This window comes from Panthera pardus, unplaced genomic scaffold, assembly GCF_024362965.1.
Source record: "Panthera pardus isolate Hobbes unplaced genomic scaffold, ASM2436296v1 HiC_scaffold_2, whole genome shotgun sequence".
NCBI classification, from domain to species: domain Eukaryota; kingdom Metazoa; phylum Chordata; class Mammalia; order Carnivora; family Felidae; genus Panthera; species Panthera pardus.
The window spans coordinates 82,615,647-82,636,507 of record NW_026526765.1 but is presented as its reverse complement, the minus strand read 5'-3'; the positions used below and the strand labels follow the sequence as shown (position 1 = coordinate 82,636,507).

The 20,861-nt window shown below is 36.7% G+C and overlaps 1 protein-coding gene across 1 annotated transcript in view; it reads right to left on the bottom strand.

The window, feature by feature from the left end:
* KIAA0825 (KIAA0825 ortholog) overlaps positions 1-20,861 on the bottom strand; it is a 385,059-nt gene that overhangs the window by 202,663 nt on the left and 161,535 nt on the right. Inside the window, exons 15-17 of the mRNA XM_019428780.2 lie at positions 17,809-17,988; positions 12,123-12,347; positions 3,209-3,617 (exon numbers count right to left, since the gene is read on the bottom strand). Of these exons, the coding sequence (XP_019284325.2) occupies positions 3,209-3,617; positions 12,123-12,347; positions 17,809-17,988 (814 nt within the window). The remainder of the gene's footprint in view (positions 1-3,208; positions 3,618-12,122; positions 12,348-17,808; positions 17,989-20,861) is intronic.

Genomic DNA, 20,861 nt, shown 5'->3' with positions numbered 1-20,861 from the left:
TTATATTGCTTCCACATGTAGCTTCCAAACTTCTTTCTTAAAAAAAAAAAAGAACTTTACAATTGTATAAGGCTTGCTAAAAGTAAAGCAAATTCTACTCTTAGAGATATTCATTAGCTGCAGTAAATTTTTAATAAACAGACAAAAAGACCTTGTTTCAGTAAAAGGAGTTTGTATATATCTTTTTTGAAGCTGCACACAGGTTGCAAGCAAAATTTCATGTCAGGTTTTGTTGAGGCTGACATTGAAAAAGTTGAGGCCCTCTGACAAAGGAGTGTCTCAGTGTCAGCCCCTGAATTGTATCCTTTCCTGTCCATCACTGTGCAGGTGAAGCAAATGATTGGATTCAGTCAATGCTATGATTAATGAGTTCCTCTCTGGATTTGGGACTGCCTATCAATCATGTCATTAGGGAGAATGTGCCCTGAAAGAGGCAGACCTTAGCCAAGGAATAACTGCATTAATCTTAATCTGTATATGCACCCAGCCAGCCAAGTCAGGGTCACCATGATGAAAAACAATAATCTTCAACTCGACAAATTACTTTGCAAAGACAGACATTTCTTTACTTTTTGGGCTGTGTGTTCTCCAGAATCTAAGTTGACTGTTTACAGCTTGAGTGTTACTACAAAGTGAAGGTTATTTTAATGAATAGTAATGCTTTCGGGCAGTGTGCAAGACAAGCAATGCTTCCAGCTGCCACCTTTCCACTGCAGATATTTTCACAATTTCCATAAAATCAAAATTAAGTCTGAATCCATGTGAAAGAGATCTAGCTAAGTGACGTTGTGTAGTTCCAAGATGATCTTCATGGGGAATTAACATTTCATTTATTTTAACAGAAGAATTGTTTAAGTTTAAATGGTTACATTCTCAAACTTAAAACAGTTATGATAAAGCCAAGGAAACCCTCTATCTATATACAGACATCGTGGTTTAAAATACATTTTCCTAATGGTAGAGATCTATAAACAAAATGATCATCAATCATCAATTTGTGAGATATGTAGACGGGGAAGTTTACTTGTATAATAGACAATCAATCTGAAATCAAAGTCAAGAAGTACCATCCTATAGTGCCTGAATCTTGTAGAGGTGACCTAAAGTGAATTAGTAGGTCAAATTTAACTTTTTCAAATAAATATAAGAACTAACTTTTAATCTGAATTCTTATATATTTGCATTTCAGAAATTGAGAAAGATGTAGCATTGTGCTTATTACATGCTTCCATAATGTACATTCAGGACCTTTTTAAAACATTTTTAAAAATCAGCAATTCTTCATTTCAGATGCATGTTCCAACAGAGAGCTAATCAGCCAAATATTAGCTGGACAACTCCCTATGTAGGAGGCATCAGATACAGTGGTGCTGTTTATAAAGACTTTAAACCAACTTTTAATGAAAAAATATTATTTATGGATTCCTGTATGCGTCCTCAGGTATATTACTGAGACATTACTTTAAACTGACCTTATTGACAAAGGGACTCCTAAATCAAAAGTATCAGAAATTTAACTTTATAATCAGATCCACTATTATTCTTTTTCTCTCTCCTTTACAACCACTGCCATGGATAATGACATCTGGCCTTAATCTTTTAGTCATTGAATTAAAGCTTGTAAATTGGGACTGAATGCAAATGTAAAGATTAAGAAAGTTGCTTTCAGGAGCACCTGGGTGGCTCAGTGGGTTAAATGTCCGACATTGGCTCAGGTCATGATCTCAGAGTTTGTGGGTTCCAGCCCTGCTTTGGGCTGTGTGTTGACAGCTCAGAGCCTGGAGCCTGCTTCAGATTCTGTGTCTCCCTCTCTCTGTCCCTCCCCAGCTCACGCTCTGTGTCTCGCTCTGTCTCCTGTTCTCTCTCAAAAATAAATAAACATTAAAAAAAATTTTTTTAAGAAAGTTGTTTTCAGAGATACTAAGCACTTGCCTGACTGCGATTGTTATTCCTACCCACAGGACATGCCAGAAGTACATTTCTAGAAGTCACTACGACAAGACCAGGAAAATCACGATTACCTACATTTTTCCATTTGGATTAATACAGATTAATTGGATTAACACAGTTTTACAGACTAATACAAACCAGTAAAGAATATTTGTTACCATAATACCAGTGAGTGCAATGTGTTTTAATAGGGTTTATAAATAAGAAATGCTTGCTAGTTCTAAGCTTGATGTGAAGAACTTTATCAATGTTATTTAAATTTTCCAAATCATGCCATCAGCTTGGTCTCACCACTGAAAATGAGGCTTTGAGAGATTCCATAATTTGCCCAAGATGGCCCACTTACAAGGCATTTGTATTTGTCTGTCTGATTCCAAAGCCTGAGTTCTTTGACACTACAAAGAACTATGTAGTAAGGAAAGTAACAACTTTTAGTCGTTTCAGGCAGAAAGTCAAAATAGTATCTGCTAGAATCATGAATATATTTTAAAAGAATGGGGGACAGTGTGTGGAGTGGTATAAAAAAGGGCTGGCTTAGTGATCTGTAGACCATATGAACCATAATTTCTTTATCAATATCATGCAGTTCTATACTGAAGACGAATTTTAAGACAGGAGTACTCTATGTACATATTTAAATTCATCAGGGACCCTTAAAAATCTTAGCAATACCACAAATCACTTAGCTCTTGGTGACAAACCTATGAGAAGGCTGACATTTTCATACAGAAACAGCTGGGTGTGTTTATAGCTCGAGTGTGATATGCCCCAGCTGCCCTCTGGGATTCTTACATTACCAGATGAAAAATGTGTACCTTTTTGACAATCAGGTACACAGAAAGCAATAAAAAGCCTTTTATACCCATTAATTCCTTCTTAATTTAATCTCCATGCCCAATCCATTTACAAAACGCTCCAGGCTATCCACTAGATACCTGTTTGTGCACTGAAAAGAAATGAAACCAAATTCTCTTGGGTTTAACTCCCACCCTTTTTATCAGAAACCTTAAGATGGTGAGTAAACAAGTATAATGTTCCAGGGTATCAATGGGGTTCAAATTTTCATAAAACAAGGCACATCTAAATAATGCAGTTTTTGTTGGAATATTTACCTTTTTCTGTATTCATCAAAGTTCCCATTAAGTTAATAGAATAACCATTGTTGCCTATCTTAATGGTATTTTGTTGTTGTTTATTGGTAATTTTGTTATAGTGAACATACTTAATGAAATTCAGTGAAAGAAAAACATTGCTTTACCATTTGGTGCTCAGTTTCCTTGCCTTCACCAACTGGCTCTCAATCCAGTTGGGTTTCTGCTGCTCAATGATCTGTATGACCTTTTGAGTCATTTGATTAGGGTCACTTGTCTGCTTTCCCATGATACTTTCCAAACACAGGCAGATTAAACCAAGTTTCTCTTTACTCCATCTGTCAAGGGAGGCACCTGTTAAAAGTTCCACAGTGTTTCCATCCTCAAATATCTGACATATAATTACAATCAAGTTCCAGACAAGGAGGCTAGCTTTCTTCAATTCAACAAAGTTTTTTGACATTTTTCTCTCAGACAGAAAAAAGAAGTATTTAATTGGGGGAGGCAAACATGCAATCACCGTAGGTAACTCGCTGATTACAATAGATACTGCCTGAGCAGCAAGCCTCGTGAAGCCTGGGGAAGAAAAGAAAGAAAAGGTATGATTAATATTAGCATTTGCATTCCATCTCTCTGTTGTTTTCAGTGTTGCGTAGGGATGTCTAATTTTTGTGGAGAAAATTGTTGAGAAGAGCAAGTGCTTGACATATTCCGACAGAACTCTACTGGGATCCCCTCCAGTGCTGCCTAACATTCCTCAAGTCTCAAACTCATTTTTTCCTCTCTCACAAATGAAGATTCGAAAATTTTAAATTATTAGGTATATTTTTGTCTATTAAGACTGCAGGGTAAAGGGCTCCGATGTCCTCTTAATTAACAAATGCAAAAGCACTCCTGGTGGACCTCTTTGTGGCCTTTGATACTTTCTTAAACCATTCTCCTCTTCCCTTGAAATCCATAGCAGAATTATTCCAGGTCTTGTCAGGACTGACTCCTCTTCTTCCACTTCTTTTTATTATTTATTTTTTTTAATGTTTGCTTATTTATTTTTGAGAGAGAGAGCGAGAGGGCAAAGGGCAGAGAGAGAGACAGAGGATGAGAAGCAGGCTCCGCACTGTCAGTGCAGAGTCCCATGCACAGCTCAAACCCACAAACCATGAGATCATGACCTGAGCTGAAGTTCGACACTTAACTGACTGAGCCGCACCCAGGTGCGCCTCTTCTACTTCTTAGCACAAATGTCACCTCCTCAGAGAGCCTTCACTCACCACCCCCTCCAAGGCATCCCTTCATGCTCTTCCCATCCCAGCTCCCACTTCCTCTGTATCATTAGACGCCATTTTGTTGCCTTTATTATAGCACTTAACCATTGTCTAATAAATATCTCCCTAATTCTTCTTTATCTGTTACTATCCACTAGAATATAAGCTTCATGAAGGCACTTCTGTATCCTCAACCCTTAGTACCTCATATATCAGTTGTTCAATAAATATTTGGTGAATAAATGGGTCAACAAACTGGTTCATGGTTACCTTTATTACTCTTCTTTGTTTCTTCATGGCCCATTCTAGTTCTAATTTATACTAATACCTTTTAAATGTAGTTGTTTGCTAAGAAGTCTTTGCCTATTGACTGATGAGTCTACACACTCTCCCTTCTTTGCTCTGAAGGATGTACTGATCCTCCCTCTCTAGATCAGGGTGTCTCAACTTTGGCACTAATGACTTTGGGCTGTATAGTTTTTTGTTGTGATGACTGTCCTATGAATTATAAGATATTATAGCAGCGTCTCTGACCTATGTCCACTAGATGCCAAGTAACATTCTCCTCAGTTGTGAGAACTAAAAATGTCTCCAAGCATTGCCAAATGTCCCTACGGGGGCAAAACCTTTCCTTGTTGAGAGCCACTCTTCTGGATGATTCTAGAATCTTTAGTCTTGGTCTTTCTCCAGGGTAGCAGTCCTACTACTTCAGCTCCCTGTTTTCCTCCTGAACTAGCTTGGCCTTGCTGACTCTCCCTCCCCACCTCCCTCTGTCCCTTCTTTTCTTTTGTCTTTTAAAATCTTTTAAATAGTAACCACGTTGATAAATCCTCCTACCCTTCATCTGACATACAGCGTCACCTCACTGTAACCATGGCTACCGACCTATTAAAGCCCTTCCTTATAAATGGTAGTTGGACTACTGCACTATTCTCCTAACTCATCTCTCTGTTCCAGACTATCCCCAGCCTCTCTCCTGTGTTGTGAAGCCAGATTCACACACTGTAAAATTTGTTATCTAATTTCTCTGCCACAATTGTTTTAGCTGTTTTCCACTGATCAGTCTTCAGAGTGTTGCTGTCAAAACACTCCACAGTCCAGCCTCCGCCAGTTTCTGTAAACCTTATCTTTATTTTATCCTCATTGCTTTTAAACTTCTGAATATCTCATTACTCTCACATGGGTTGCCCTTTCTCTCCATGAGTCGTCCATCTTCTTCAACTCTTGGTTCAAAGTCCTCTCCTCCTATAAATTTATTTGAACATACCATCTATATAACCACTTCGGTAATTAGGTCCATAATGTGCCATGCTGTCATCTTTTTATATTATCATCTATTATTGTTTATGTTTTTTGTCTTGATGAGTTATCTTTACAACTAAACAAAAATCTCCTCAAGAGCATATAAAAGAACCTCATCGGTCCTTGGCTATCCTACAAAGCCAGACACAATCTTTTAATCCACTAAATACATGACTGAATTTGATAATTGGAACCAAGTGACAAGTCAAAAGAAGGTAGCTTTGCGTTCTTCCATGAAACATCCTTTCTGTTTTTACTAAACAAAAATAATAAAACAATGTGAAATAATTTTCAAGATACTTGTGACATTTAAAGAAGTCATTCTGCTCTAACAAAGTACGAAGCTTTTGGAAAACATATGTCTAGTCTAGTGACTCCACAGAAACTCAGGACAACTTAAGAATCATGTTAAAAATGGACTGGAATAGTCTTTGTAAGTTTGTAAAATTGGGCCCAACATATATTTGAAAGATCTCGTAAGACTATTGTATTAAATAAAATACTAAATGTGAAAACACCTAGTTTAGTACTTGTAAAATATAGTTCTTTGATAAAATGCTATCCTTTTATCAAATGAATATGCTTAGATGAAGCTTAAAATATAGGTAAAGCAAATTAAGAAATTCGTCTGTGACCACTCTTCTCTGTGTTCTTAAAATATTTTAAATGTTTTGTTGTTCGTTATGTGTTTGTACCATGCACTCCCTATTCTACTCTGAGGTATTTGACTTAAAAGATTATATCTTATGTTCTGTTTATTCAAAAGAGGATTTAACTGCTGATCCCAAGGAAACATTTGACAATCTAAGTAGATATCAGGTAAATATTATCAATTCTCTTCACACCTGCACTTCTACTGATACTTTAGAGATTTTGAGGACTCCAAGTACTCAGATTCTCACTACTTCATTAAAGCTTACAGCTAATTCCAATCAGAACCTTTAGGTTGATGTCAGATTAATCAATTCGTTCTACTAATCACAGAAACTCTGAGTCTGTGGTGATATTAACAACACACCAGGGAGGGATCTTTTAAGAATGCCAAACACTCATTTTTCTGTCCTTATTTAAATGTTTTGACTTCTATCTAAGCCATATATATATTACATTTTGGAAGGGCCATCCCAATTTCAGAGCTGATAAGGAATGAAAAAAAAATGTATGCCTTAGAATGAATGCAATGTGATATGAATATTTACATGTTTATCATTTTTTTCTTCCTAGACAGGTACTAGTGGCTGTAATAACATATTATGTGGATTATAAAACACGCTGAAAGGAAATTTACAATGAATGAAGTAAAGACAAAATAACATCTTAAAGTTATTTAAAAAATTTTACTTATTAATGGTATAAAATGTCAATAATAGTTTACTGAGTGAGGATAATGTGATTTAATATGCTTTGTAATTTTTAAAATCTGGGTTTAACACTTGAATACAATGATTGAAAGGGCAGGTTTTACATTCAGTTTGTGTCAGCACTTGGTTTTAATAGCTGTCATAGGTGAAAAAGTTACTACATGAACATACATTGATCCACATGGGAACAAGTATATCGATAACTGTGCTTATGAAATCATGGCACTTGTTGTTCAATCTGAAGCATCAAATAGGCCAAGGCTGTTGTTGAAATTTGTCTAGTAAATATTCATTATCCATGATGTCATTCAGTTGTTCTAGCAAACAAAATGAAAAATAAATTTTGTATTTTTAAGAAAAATATTCAGGAATCATTGAAACCTTTATTTAGAATATTATAAATTATGTTAGAAAATATTATTTCTAAGGGACACCTAGGTGGCTCAGTCAGTTAAGTAGCCAACTCTTGATTTTCGGTCATGATCTCACAGTTCATGAGTTCGAGCCCGGCATTGGGTTCTGCATTGGCAGTGCAAAGCCTGGTTGTGATTCTCTCTCTCAATCTCTCTCTTTCTCTCTCCTCTTCCCTCTCTCCTTTTTCTCTCTCTCCTCCCTCTCCCTCTCTCTCTGACCATCCCCTGCTCATACTCTCTCTCTCAGAATAAACATTAAAAAAATTATTTCTAAGTTCTTAAGTATGTAGATAGGATATTTTTATTGGTGATACTGGTTTTTCTAAAATGAATATTTCTGGATTTTATAAAATAAACTATCTTAAGAACTTCTTTACAGGATTTTGTGTATTTCTGCGTTTGGTTTCTTTCTCCACAACCTGCATGTGAAGGGTGCCATGAATACATTTTTCTTGCAATGTTACCTCTGTTTCCTCTCCAGAACCCATTCGGTTAAAATAATTACTCCAACAGTTTTCCCATAAAGCATTCTTTTTATTTAAAAAGTAACTTACTGGGGCACCTTGCTGGCTCAATGTGACTCTTAATCTTGACATTGTAAGTTTGAGCCCCCTGTTGTGTATAGAGATTACTTAAGAATAAAATCTTAAAAATATAAATTAAAATAAAATAAATAAAAAGTAATTTACCGCTATGAAAATTTTTCTGGTATATCTTTCATTTATTTGTTTTCAAAGAAACAAAACAACTAGTTCTTTGTGTATTTGAACTTTGAAACATAACAAATACCTAAGCTGAGCTGTACCAGAAATATCTGAACTTTGATTCAACTCTTTAAATCTCCTACATTGTATAATTTATTTTAATGTTTATTTCTTTAAATCTTCACTATTTTCTATGTAACAGTATTTGCTGACAAAAAAATAAAGAAATGCATTTTAATTTGTCACTACAGTGTTTTCTATGTTCTGTCATTTTCACTGTTTCAGGAAGGACAAATATTCCCTTACACTAGTAACTATTTGTCTTTTAATAAGTTAGAGTCCTCAAAAAAAAAAAAAAAGACTCTAAACATTTATCATTATTTAGACACCTTCTGTAAAGTACTGAATTAAATATCATTTGACTTAAAACGTTCTTGAAAAACAATTACAGAGGTTTGTCTTCATGTTTTGGATGCTGAGTTTTGAAACATTTTGCTGGCCATGATGATTTCCAACCATCTTTAGCTTGTATCTCAAGGCATAATACCTACTTAAGAGGAATTCTTGTTTAACAATAATATATGGGAAGTCATATTTCAAGAGGTTTTCCTATTTATTTCCTTTTGTAAATCCTCTTTTGACCAAATCTTATCAGATCATCATCATTTTGCCTTATAATATGGCTGAGTAAGAGTGCATGTTAGGAACAGAAATAAACGTGAACTTTTTCACTTTGTTATTGTTTGCTCTTCCTTGCATCAATATTAGTGTTAAACTGCAGTAGATCTGTTGATTTATAGGAATATGTCAAAGCCACTTGTGTGTTTTGTGGGGATTAATTTTGTTAAAAGTAGATTCTGAAATACAAAGGACAAACTTAATTCAGTACTGCACCTTGAAAGCTGAAGAAGTGCTTTAGCACTGTCCATCACCTCCCCACCAACACCAAACTCAGCACATGACTGTCTCACTCACAGACCAAGGGACAGTTACAGTTACAATCTCCATACGAAATTTTAGTAGAGTTTCATTTCTTTCTTTCTTGTTATACACCAAAGAATTGTCTTGTACATTCCCTGAGGTGTTTGCACCCATTTGGAACCAATTTTACTAGTCTTCAAGCACCAAGAGGAGGTATTTTGTTTATAGTTTATCTCTAGCCTCAACTGAGATGCTTGATATGTAGTAGTAGCTCACTTAGTAAATATTTATTGGATGAATAAGTGACTTAATGTCTGGCCTGTAAATAAAATCTGTCTTGTATACTGTAGGGATAATAAAGGTTGAGCACTATCAGTCTAAAAGAGGGCAGAGATGGAGAATCATGGTATTTTCCTATTGTCATATCCACCTGGAATGCACAAAATGGTTTATAAAGTCACTTTCCTCCACCATTTTCTTTTATGTGATTTGGAATGTTCTACTTCTACTCTTCTACTCTTAGTAGTAGTAGTGATAGTTTTGTTTTTTTTTTTTAATTTTTTTTTTTAACATTTATTTATTTTTGAGGCAGAGAGAGACAGAGCATGAACGAGGGAGGGTCAGAGAGAGAGGGAGACAGAATCTGAAACAGGCTCCAGGCTCTGAGCCATCAGCCCAGAGCCCGACGCGGGGCTCGAACTCACGGACCGCGAGATCGTGACCTGAGCCCAAGTCGGACGCCCAACTGACTGAGCCACCCAGGCGCCCCTAGTTTTTTTTTTTAAATTTAACTTTTTATTTTTTAAAATCTACATCCAAATTAGTTAGCATATAGTGCAACAATGATTTCAGGAGTAGATTCCTTAGTGCCCCTTACCCATTTAGCCCACCCCCCCCCACACCTCCTCCAGTAACCCTCAGTTTGTTCTCCATATTTATGAGTCTCTTATGTTTTGTCCCCCTCCCTGTGTATATTATTTTTGTTTCCCTTCCCTTATGTTCATCTGTTTTGTCTCTTAAAGTCCTCATATGAGTGAACTCATATGATTTTTATCTTTCTCTGACTGACTAATTTCACTTAGCATAATACCCTCCAGTTCCATCCACGTAGTTGCAAATGGCAAGATTTCATTCTTTTTGATCACCGAGTAATATTCCATTGTGTGTATATATATATATATATATATATATATATATACCACATTTTCTTTATCCATTCATCCATCAGTGGACATGTGGGCTCTTTCCATACTTTGGCTATTGTTGGTAGTGCTGCTATAAACATGGGGGTGCATGTGTCCCTTCGAAACAGCACACCTGTATCCCGTGGATAAATGCCTAGTAGTGCAATTGCTGGGTCCTAGGGTAGTTCTATTTTTAGTTTTTTGAGGAACCTCCATACTGTTTTCCAGAGTGGCTGCACCAGCTTGCATTGCCACCAAGAATGCAAAAGAGATCCTCTTTCTCCGCATCCTCGCCAATATCTGTTGTTGCCTGAGTTGTTAATGTTAGCCATTCTGACAGGTGTAAGGTGGAGTCTTAGTGATAGTTTTATGGAGAATATTATTTAGTAAGGAAAATCACAAAAACTGGTATCTACAAGTAAGCATTTTTTCTTGGAACCAGTGGTTCTTTGAAATGTTATGGAAGAGTTCCAGAACACCTGTAGAAGGCAAAACTGTTCATGAATACAATGACCTGAAAGCCACAAACAAAATAGTGCTACTCATACAACATGATATATTAACTACAGATTATGCCTCCTGAATTGCTCAAAATCTATGAAATATCCAAAAGCTAGAATGAAGGAGAAATGGCAACCACTCAGACAAGGAAGAACTGAAGTAATGAAAAGCTGACATTTTCCAATTTCAATTAAATGGCTTTACTAGATTCAAAGGCAGTTTAATAGGGCTTGGACAGAATTAAAGCATTACTATGAAAGGTCACAGATAGATAATTGATTTGAGTTTGCAATATAAGGTCGCTGGATAAGAACCACATTAGTTAGGATCTCCATAGAGAAGAATGAAAGAAGGCTAGTCTCTTCAATTGACTTAGTAGGTTCGGTTGGAGTATTTTACCATTGAAACTTTCCTCAAGTTAATGAAAAAATATTCTTTTATAGATTAATATAAAGGGAAAAATTTTATTAAAAATTTTTTTAGTGTTTATTTATTTTTGACAGAGAGAGAGAGACAGAGCATGAGGGGGTGGGGAGAGAGGGGGAGACCCAGAATCTGAAGCAGGCTCGAGGCTCTGAGCTGTCAGCACAGAGCCCGAACGGGTGCTCAAACTCACAGACTGCAATACCTTAACCTGAGCTGAAGCCAGATGCTCAACTGACTGAGCCACGCAGGCGCCCGCAAAAGTTTTATTTTAAAAATCCTAAGAAGATTCATTCATATGTCTATATAATATACATAATAAAACATTACATGTTTTGTAATGCAGAAACACATAGGTACAAAGAAACCATTTAAGAAGACAGCACTTAATTAATAAAATAAATCAATAATGTAACTCATGTTCTAAAATACACTTAATAGATGCACTGCCCCTAATAGGAACAATGCACGGAATTCAGAACCATAGGTATTGGGGGAAATTACTCTGTCAAAAAACTATGTAGGTACTCAATGGAGTGCTATTTTTGACCTAAAGGCTACACAAGTAGGTCTGTTAACAAGAAAAAAGAAAGTAATAATTAGTGGTGGCAGAGGGAAAAACTTCAAGGAAAGAACATTAAACATCAGAGCAATATTCTTGAGAGTATGAATTTTAGATTACTCAACAGATTTGAGGTAAGTTAGTCACAATCATCGACTAATGTGTGAATACTAACATGAACACAACATATCACAGAAAATTCTGAGCTGATAGTTAAATAAAGAAGATGACCATTTGAGTCATTTCCCTTTCTAGTTTCCTTGGTCATAAGGCTCATAGTAAAAAAAAAGAAAAAAAAAATTTACAGGTCCCAAATACATAGAAATGGCGGGAAAAGGACTAACATAGTTTACAAATCTTATAATTTTAGAATTTTACCTGATTTCATATCTTACAAAATTGCTTCTTCAAGGATGGGTTCTTACAAAAAAAAATAATAATAAGGTACCTTTGCTTGATTCTTTCCTCTTAGTTTCTTTTGGAGTATAATTCCATTCCTTTGGAATGCTCTCACGCAAACGTTCAGGAACACTGTGCTTGTTTAGGTTGGGCCCACAGTTTCTCCCAGACTTCATCACAAATACTATCTGCTGTACAATGTCCTTGATAGCATCAGTCAGTGCCAGTCTCAAGCATCGGATGACCTCTGGCTCGGACTCCATGCATGTTGAGACTTTAAAATCAGACAGCATATTATAGTTAGCAGAATCTGGCAATATTTTGTGCCTTATTTAATTGGGAATTCAGTTTCTCATTAGCTAGTTTAAAGCCATAGAAAAGAAGAGCTGTTTTTAACCTTGAAATCACATAATTAATAAACAGTCCATAAAAATTAAAAAAAAAATTCTTCTTAGTAATAAAGAAAATGGTAATTAAAATAACAGGGAATAACAGTATTTGCTTGTGGTCTGCAACTCTAACGGTGGAAATTGAAGTTGTATGATTTTCTTAGATGATAACTTGGCAATAATACCAAATCTTTAACATTTTGCTTACCTGTTAACTCATTTATTCCTTCTCTGGACCTTATCCTAAGAAATTAATTATAATCATGTAAAGGATATAAAGGAAAATCGAAAATAATCTTAATGTCCAATAATCATCAGTTATTTAAGTAGCTAAGATATATCCATCAACACAATAAAGCCATATATTGTTTAGTAAAAAATAAAAATAAAGACATGTTAGGAAAACTATGACATGTTATTTTTATTACAAACACACTATACCACACACACACACACACACACACACACACACACACACACAAGAATTACAAGATGCATTCTCCAGGTTAATGGTGATTATCAATGCCTGATGGGATTTCAGGTATTTTCCTCCTCCTTCCCTCTTTCTTCTTTTACTTTTCCTTCTTTTCTATCCTCCCATCCTCCCTTCTTTTCTTCTTTCTGCCATCCTACCTTCTTTCTGATAATATAGATTACCAACCGTTAATATGTATTACTTGTGTGATAAATGCAATAAAATTTTATTATTTTTTTAATATGACAGGAAAGTCTTGGGATAACCACTTGAATCAACACAGAAAAGTACCCATATGTTTTTTCCCCTCAAAATTTGAGGTGGTATTTCTGTTTTTTCTTAATTTATTTAAATAATCTCTACATCCAACATGGGGCTCTAACTCATGACCCTGACCTGAGGTCAAAAGTTGCATGCTCTTCTGACTGAGTCAGTCAGGCACTCTAAGGTAATATTTCCCAAGTGACTCAATCCATTATTAAAACCAGCATGCTGGGGCACCTGGGTGGCCCAGTCAGTTAAGGGTCCAACTTTGGCTCTGGTCATGATCTCCTAGTTCATGAGTTTGAGCCCCACGTTGGCTCTGTGCTCACAGCTCAGAGCCGGGAGCCTGCTTCAGATTCTATGTCTCCCTCTCTCTCTCTCTGCCCTTCCCCACTCACGCTCTGTCTCTGTCTCTCAAAAAATAAATAAATAAATAAATTTTTTTAATGTTTAAAATAAAATCAAGGTATTACAAATGATAGAGAAAATAACAGCCCTATCTCAAAGAATTATTTTAAAATTATATGAATTAATTTGTGTTAAGCAACTAGCACATAGTAGGCACTATGTGCACCATGTAAACCTATGTTATTATTATTATTACCTAAGAGGAATTTTCTGTAAAGTTTGCAATATTATAGTATAGGGTGCCCAGTGTTTTTTGATGCAGCGTTCTGCAACAAGTTGAGCATGGGATAGTATAGGGAGGATCAAGCAATATCCACAGATGCCTACAGTAGGAATAAGATACAGATGTAGCAAGAAGAGAAGGAAATATAGGAAGAGAGAATAGAGAAGAAAAAAATAGTAAGTGACAAGCCCTTCTGGTTTCTGGCTCTGCATATAAAGAGCTTAGAAGTTGCCTCTCTGTCCTATCAACAAGTAAATAGCTGAACAGATGGAAAAATCAACAAGTCTTCTTGGATCTGTAGAGAGGTGGGGACATAAGGCAAACCACCGCCTCCAAGACTGGAGTGATGGACAGCAAATACAGGGAGTCACAGTTTACTGGAGTGGAGACTCATAAGCAGAACCTACCATGGGAACCAGTGCCAAAGTAGGAAGTCTGAACTGTAATTGATGAATTGCTGGAGGCTCAGTGTGGACAAGTCTGAGAGTTAAAATTCAATGGGGACCCTGTTATGTGGAGGCTGCCACACTTTTGTGAGTTTTATCTCTGTGAGTTCAACTAGGTGCCCATAGTAAATGTCAGAGAAAAATCCCCAAGAGCTTCCAGCAAGGGAAAAGGAAAAGGAACATTTTGAGATAAGTCAGAGCACTCTGTTCTTCTTCAGGGTTGCCCTCAGGAGAAACTACTAAAATAGAGCCTAACCCACTGGGGTATTATCAGAGTCTAACTGACGTAGAAGAAGGGAAATACCCAATTCCAGCCCACTCTAGCTATACTCTCCTACATAGAATGGGAGAAAAAAACAGAAACACTTATGAAGTACATCATCCAGAGGCACAGGTCCACTAAAAGACCTAATCATAGCACCACAGAATGCTTCCCATGCCTCCCCCACTTTTCCACCACATCACTAAAACCCTCTTTACAGCAGTTTCTTTTACCCAATACATCATGTCCAGCTTCCAAGAAAAATTACCAGACATACTAAAAGGCAAAGAACACAATTTTGAAATGAGAAAACATCAGAAACAGACATGGAAATCAGAATTACCAGACCAGGAATTAAAATAACTTTGATTACTTTGCTAAGGGCTCTAATATATAAAGTAGACAGCATGCAAGAGCAAATGGGCTATGTAAATAGAGAAATGGAAATCTTGAGAAAGAACCAAAAAGAAATACTAGACATCAAAAATACTGTAACAAAAATGAAGAATGCCTTTCCTGGGCTTATTAGTAGACTGGACATAGCTGAGAAAAGAATTCTGAGCTTGAGGATATCTCAATAGGAACCTCTAAAACTCAAAAGCAAAGAGATCAACGTCTGAAAAAAAAAAAAAAAGAAGAAGAACAGAATATCCAAGGACTGTGGGACAACTACAAAAGATGTAATATGTGTAATGGGAATACCAAAAGGAGAAGAAAAAGAAAGGATCAGAAGAAATATTTAAGACAATAATGACCGAGAAGTTCCCCTCAAATTACTATCAAACACAAACCACAGATCCAGAAAGCTCAGAGAACACCAAGCAGAATAAATACTTAAAACTATACCTACACATATCATTTTCAAACTACAAAAAAAATAAAGGCAAAGAAGTCCTGAAAAAAGCCAGAGGGAAAAAAAAATTACCTTACCTACAGAGGAACAAAGGGACGAATTAACATCCAGCTTTTCAGAAACCATGCAAACAAGAAGACAGTGGTGTGAAATATGTAGGAGTATCAAGGGGAAAAATAAAAAACAAACAAAAAAACCCAAACGACCTAGAATTCTATGCCCTGCAGAATTATCCTTCACAACTGAAGGAGAAATAAAGACTTTCTCAGACAAACAAATATTGAAGACATTGGTTGCCAGTAGACCTGTCTTACAAGAAATGTTAAATGAAACTCTTTAGAGTAAAAGGAAATAATACAAGAGTGAAAACTCAGATTTACATAAAGTAAAAAAAAAAAAAAGACATTAAAGAAGGAATAAGTGTTGGTAATATAAAAAAAATTTATTTTTCTTATTCATAATTGATCTAACAGATAAGTTTGTTCAAAATAATAATACCAACAAGTACTCACTTATGTATATATATCTTATACATAACTGTACAAAAGTGGAGTCCCTTGTGACCACTGTAAGGTCTCAGGTTCCAGAAAATACTTAAGACCCAGAGGATATTTAACACTTATGGAGAAACAATTTATACAAAGACCAAGGATATTGCACCAATCTGAAATTCTGATCCTTTAAAACACCCCACACAATTCAGGCTGTATTAATTTGTGTAACACTTGTTTCAAGAGACTTGTCTGACCTGGTGGAGAAGGGTTTGCTCAATGTGTATATGAAGAGAAGACTAATGAGGAGTGAGTAGCAGTTTCACTTTCTCATGGCAGCACCTGAAGGCCATTGGTATCTTCAGTACAGTGTTGTGCTAAGTGACAAAATGGTTCAAGAACTTAAGTGTTGAAGGACAAATAGTGGTTGAAGCATGTGGGTCAACGATTCTTTGTCATCTTGTGAGAGAATTCGGCTCTCACTTCACCTGAATAACTAAAAACTGGAGTGGTAGGGCTTCCAAGGTTATTTTTCTTTCAGTTCCATAAAGTCTACATCAGAAGTAATTCAGTCTTGGGGCGCCTGGGTGGCGCAGTCGGTTAAGCATCCGACTTCAGCCAGGTCACGATCTCGCGGTCTGTGAGTTCGAGCCCCGCGTCAGGCTCTGGGCTGATGGCTCGGAGCCTGGAGCCTGTTTCCGATTCTGTGTCTCCCTCTCTCTCTGCCCCTCCCCCGTTCATGCTCTGTCTCTCTCTGTCCCAAAAATAAATAAAAAACGTTGAAAAAAAAAAATTAAAAAAAAAAAAAAAAAAAAAAAAGAAGTAATTCAGTCTTTTTAACTGGAAAACTGTCCCTCCTTTGGGTAAAGAGATCACAGTAGGAAATACATGGAAACTAGGAGATAAAATTTTAAGAGGAGATAATTATTAGGGAGTCTTAAGTAATAGATTCGGGTTTTAAAAATCATTATACAGTTATCTATTGGTATTTTTCAGGGATAATGACCAAAAGATGTAACATAATAACCTTAAACTAGCTAAAAAGATATTCAAGTGGTATCTAGAGGATAGTCAGAGTCCTGGAAGAGTGAAACCATGAATATGAGCAAGTTAGATTTTTTTATATGGATCCTAGGAAATATTTCATGGAAATGTAGTTTCTGAAACAGTGTATAAAAATGTTTGTAGGTTGAAAGCCAAATGTAAATGATGTAAATGGTTAAGGGACTAACAGTGTAACCACTAGGTTCTCAGTCTTTGTTTTCAAGATATTAATAAGTATGTAATTTAAGGCAGGATATTAAGTATAGAACAAGGTGAGAATCTATTCATCTGGCCCCAAGGTAGGGCAACACATGAACACTTTCTAGTTACATATGCAACTTGCAACATCCATTCTATGTAGACAGAAGAACAATACAAATGGAAAAACATATTGTTCCCAAAGGAACGAGAAGACATACTTGCCTTATAGAGACACAGGTGCTGTGGTCGTAATAAACACCTTTTATGTTTAAAGAAAATGACTAGTAGTTTTGTGCATTGGTTTGCCAAAAAATGCATCCAAGAATAATATGTCACTAATGTCTTACTTGCTCAAGAGCAAAACATAATCTATGGTAAATATTAAACTAAATTTTTATGAGGGGACAGTTCCTAATAATAATTTAAAAAGAAAATCTGCATTACATAATTTCTCTCCCTCTCCCTCCCCTGCACCTTGTCCCAAGTATATTATATTTTGATAGGACTGAATGGTTAATGATTCCCCAAAGAAACTGTTATGCTTAAAAAAAATGTGTGATAAACTTTTACAAATAATAGACTCAACAAGAGCGACATCAATAAAACTTTCAAAGCATCTTTAAAGATATATTTAAGTATCCATAAAACACTTCTTTAACAAACAGTAAATTTTTCATACCTGGAATGTTATATAGAAAGTTCCATAATTGTTCTTCTTCCATGTAGCTCACAAAAACATTTCCAAATGTTTGTGGAGAAAAATTGCAATGGTACAATACTTTAAAGATGGTTTCTATTAAGCTGGATCCTTGGTTCAGATTATCATCTGTATCAGAACCTTGCTCTTGAAAGGTACATTCTTGGAAAGAATAAAATTAATTTGGTAAGATAGGTATCAGTGAATGTGATTAAATTCTTGTCACTTACCCAAGCATATTGCAGTAAAACTGTATTTGATTAATATTTACATAATAAGAGAAATGCCATATTCTTTCAGAGTAATGGCCCACCAAACCCAATATTGTTACTGAGATACTTAGGATATTTGTAGGGGGAAAAATGTGAGAAGGGTCACAATGACATGACCTCAAAGAAAGAGAGAGAGAGAGAGAGAGAGAGGGAGAGAGTGAATCACAAGCAAGCTCCATGCTGTCAGGGCAGAATCCAATATGGGGCTTGCAGTGAGATCAAGACCTGAGCTGAAATCGAGAGTCAGCCACTTAACCAGCTGAGCCACCTAGACGCCCACCAAGGTGAGTTCTAAGTCGGACCTCACCAACTGTCTAAGAAGGTCTGGATGGAGGGTGAGCCACAGCTGATTTCAAATGTTTCTAAGGTTGGTGTCCTAGAAACCTGGTGAAAACCAATACCTTTTCGAGGCACTCCTCCACAAACCTTGGTTCTTCCCAGCTTGCACATTTCCTACACTTTAGGGCTTTTCTTCTGCGTTCCCTTTCATTCTTCTATTTCCCATTCCTTTCAAGAAGACTCCGCTAGGGTTCTATTCTTTTAACCTTCTTTTTAAGTTCGTCCCTTCCCTGCTCCTCCACATGCAGGTCTAGCCCTTTCCTTTTTCTTTCCCTCAGCCTTCTGGACAAGGCACTTGTTTGTTTAATGGAAAATTCCCCAGGTGTGTCTTCAATCGTGAAAGACATAAATATCAAGGAGTTGTAGATCTGTCTAGAGCATCCACTGTTCAAACAAAGGTCATCCACTTAGCCTCATCTTCCTCAGTCAATATTAATACCCAAGAGGTATTTTCCCGTCAGATCTACAACTAACCCAGGCCTGCACTCTCTTATTGTTCTCCCTTTAATATGAGTCACACTCCTGTCTTTCTCCACACTTCTAGCTAAGGAAGGAGGGAGAACTCTTCTCAGTGGTGAGTTTGGGGCCAACCTGACCACAGGGAGTTGCATTCTGGCCTGCTCTCCTCCTCATTAAGTCTATGAGGGCTGGTTCTGCCATTGCATAAGTCTATGAGGGACAGGAGGATCATCTTAATTCTGGAAAATAAGGCTGTGTGGGCAAGCCATATTTAAAGCCATATTTTCTGACCCAAGCAATAATAAAGCTGCTATTTTGAATTCCATCTGGCTCCCCTCTATCAAATGTTTCATACCTTCTATAAACAAATAAAAGAATTGAAAACAGATTGCCTTTTCAGTAACACTGAAGGGCTCTTTTCACTGCAGACATTAACTAGAACTAAACTTGTTAGCGCTTCAAAAGAGGGTGGTATCTGGGGAGGAGCTCCCCCACCAACCCCACCAGGAGCCTGTGTTTACTGCTACCACAGATTTACACATACATGGTGCACTAGCACTTTGCTTTCCAAGACTGCTTAATTTTTACTTTCTACAAAAATGCTGTTAATGACAAGCTCCTGCTGAGTCACTAAAATGGATTTGGCAGCAATGTTGGTGAAGAGAGTGCCATCAGCTGAGGGACGCTGAATTAACCAGGCTCTAACGAGCATCCCTAACCAAAGGGAAGAGGCTGAAAGACTCACTTTAGACATAGATATTAGAGAGAAAGTGCACGGATAGAAAATGTAGCCTATAAAACCAGGATTCAACACCTAAAACACCAGGCTGGTAAATTGATACCTGAGAAAAAGGGGGTGGAGTGTCATGTGAAAATGGCTTCAAAGAAGCACTAAATTTGAAAATCACAGCCTAGTTCACTGTAAAAATTAATAACAATAAAATTGAAACCTGACTTGGAAAATTGGTTTGGAGTCTACTGCATAAAAGGTAACAATAGATACAAAGATCTGCCATTTATTTACAAGTTTTCAGTTAAACGTGACTTGATTATTACTTTTTCCTCCCTCAATGTATTCTTATTTTGGCAAAATTTAAATTTTAAAAACAAAGTCTCATGAAATGGGTCTATGAATTAAACTACAAAGACAAAACAAAACAAAACAAAATCATTCTTTTTCAGAGATTTTCTTTCCCAAGTCTTTCCTGGGAATTATTTTCCTGCTTTCTGTTCTAAAATTCTCATACGCAAATTAAAGCACTTACAACATTTTCTATGCTGTTTTCCTCAATACCCAAATAAACTAAACATCAGATTTCTACCTCTTTTGAACAACCACAGTCCCAAATTCAGGGCTGTGATTAATGGTGAGATGGGAGACAGGCCTTTATTGAATACCCACAATGGTGCTGGCTCTCTGCTCACTGTTTTGCACGTATTTACCTATTTATCTTGATCCTCACAAAACTCTACTAAGTGTATATATTTTTTAAATGTTTATTTTTTAGAGAGAGTGCACGCGCATGTGCCAGCGAGCAAAGGAGGGGCGAGAGAGAGGGAGACACAGAATCTGAAGCGGGCTCTGCACTGACAGCAGAGAGCCCCATGCATGGCTCAAACTCAGGAACCGCGACATCATGACCTGAGCCTAAGATGGACACTTAACCAACTGAGCCACCCAGGCGCCCCAAAAATCTACTAAGTATAGAGTATCTCTGTTGAGGGAGCCTGAGGCAAGCTGAGGGCAAAACACAAACACAAGCTAGCACCGCCCTGCCCCGCCCCCGCCAAGGTGGGATTTGTGTGATATTCCTTGGACACCTCTGGCTGCACAAAAACAAGAAAGGACAAAAAACAAATGGTTAATCTGGTTAAGAGTCTCCACCAGTTTACCAGAAAAAGGCAATCCTATCAAAAGCCTAAAGTCCGGGAACTCCTACTGTCAATGTTAATGCTTTGCTAGGG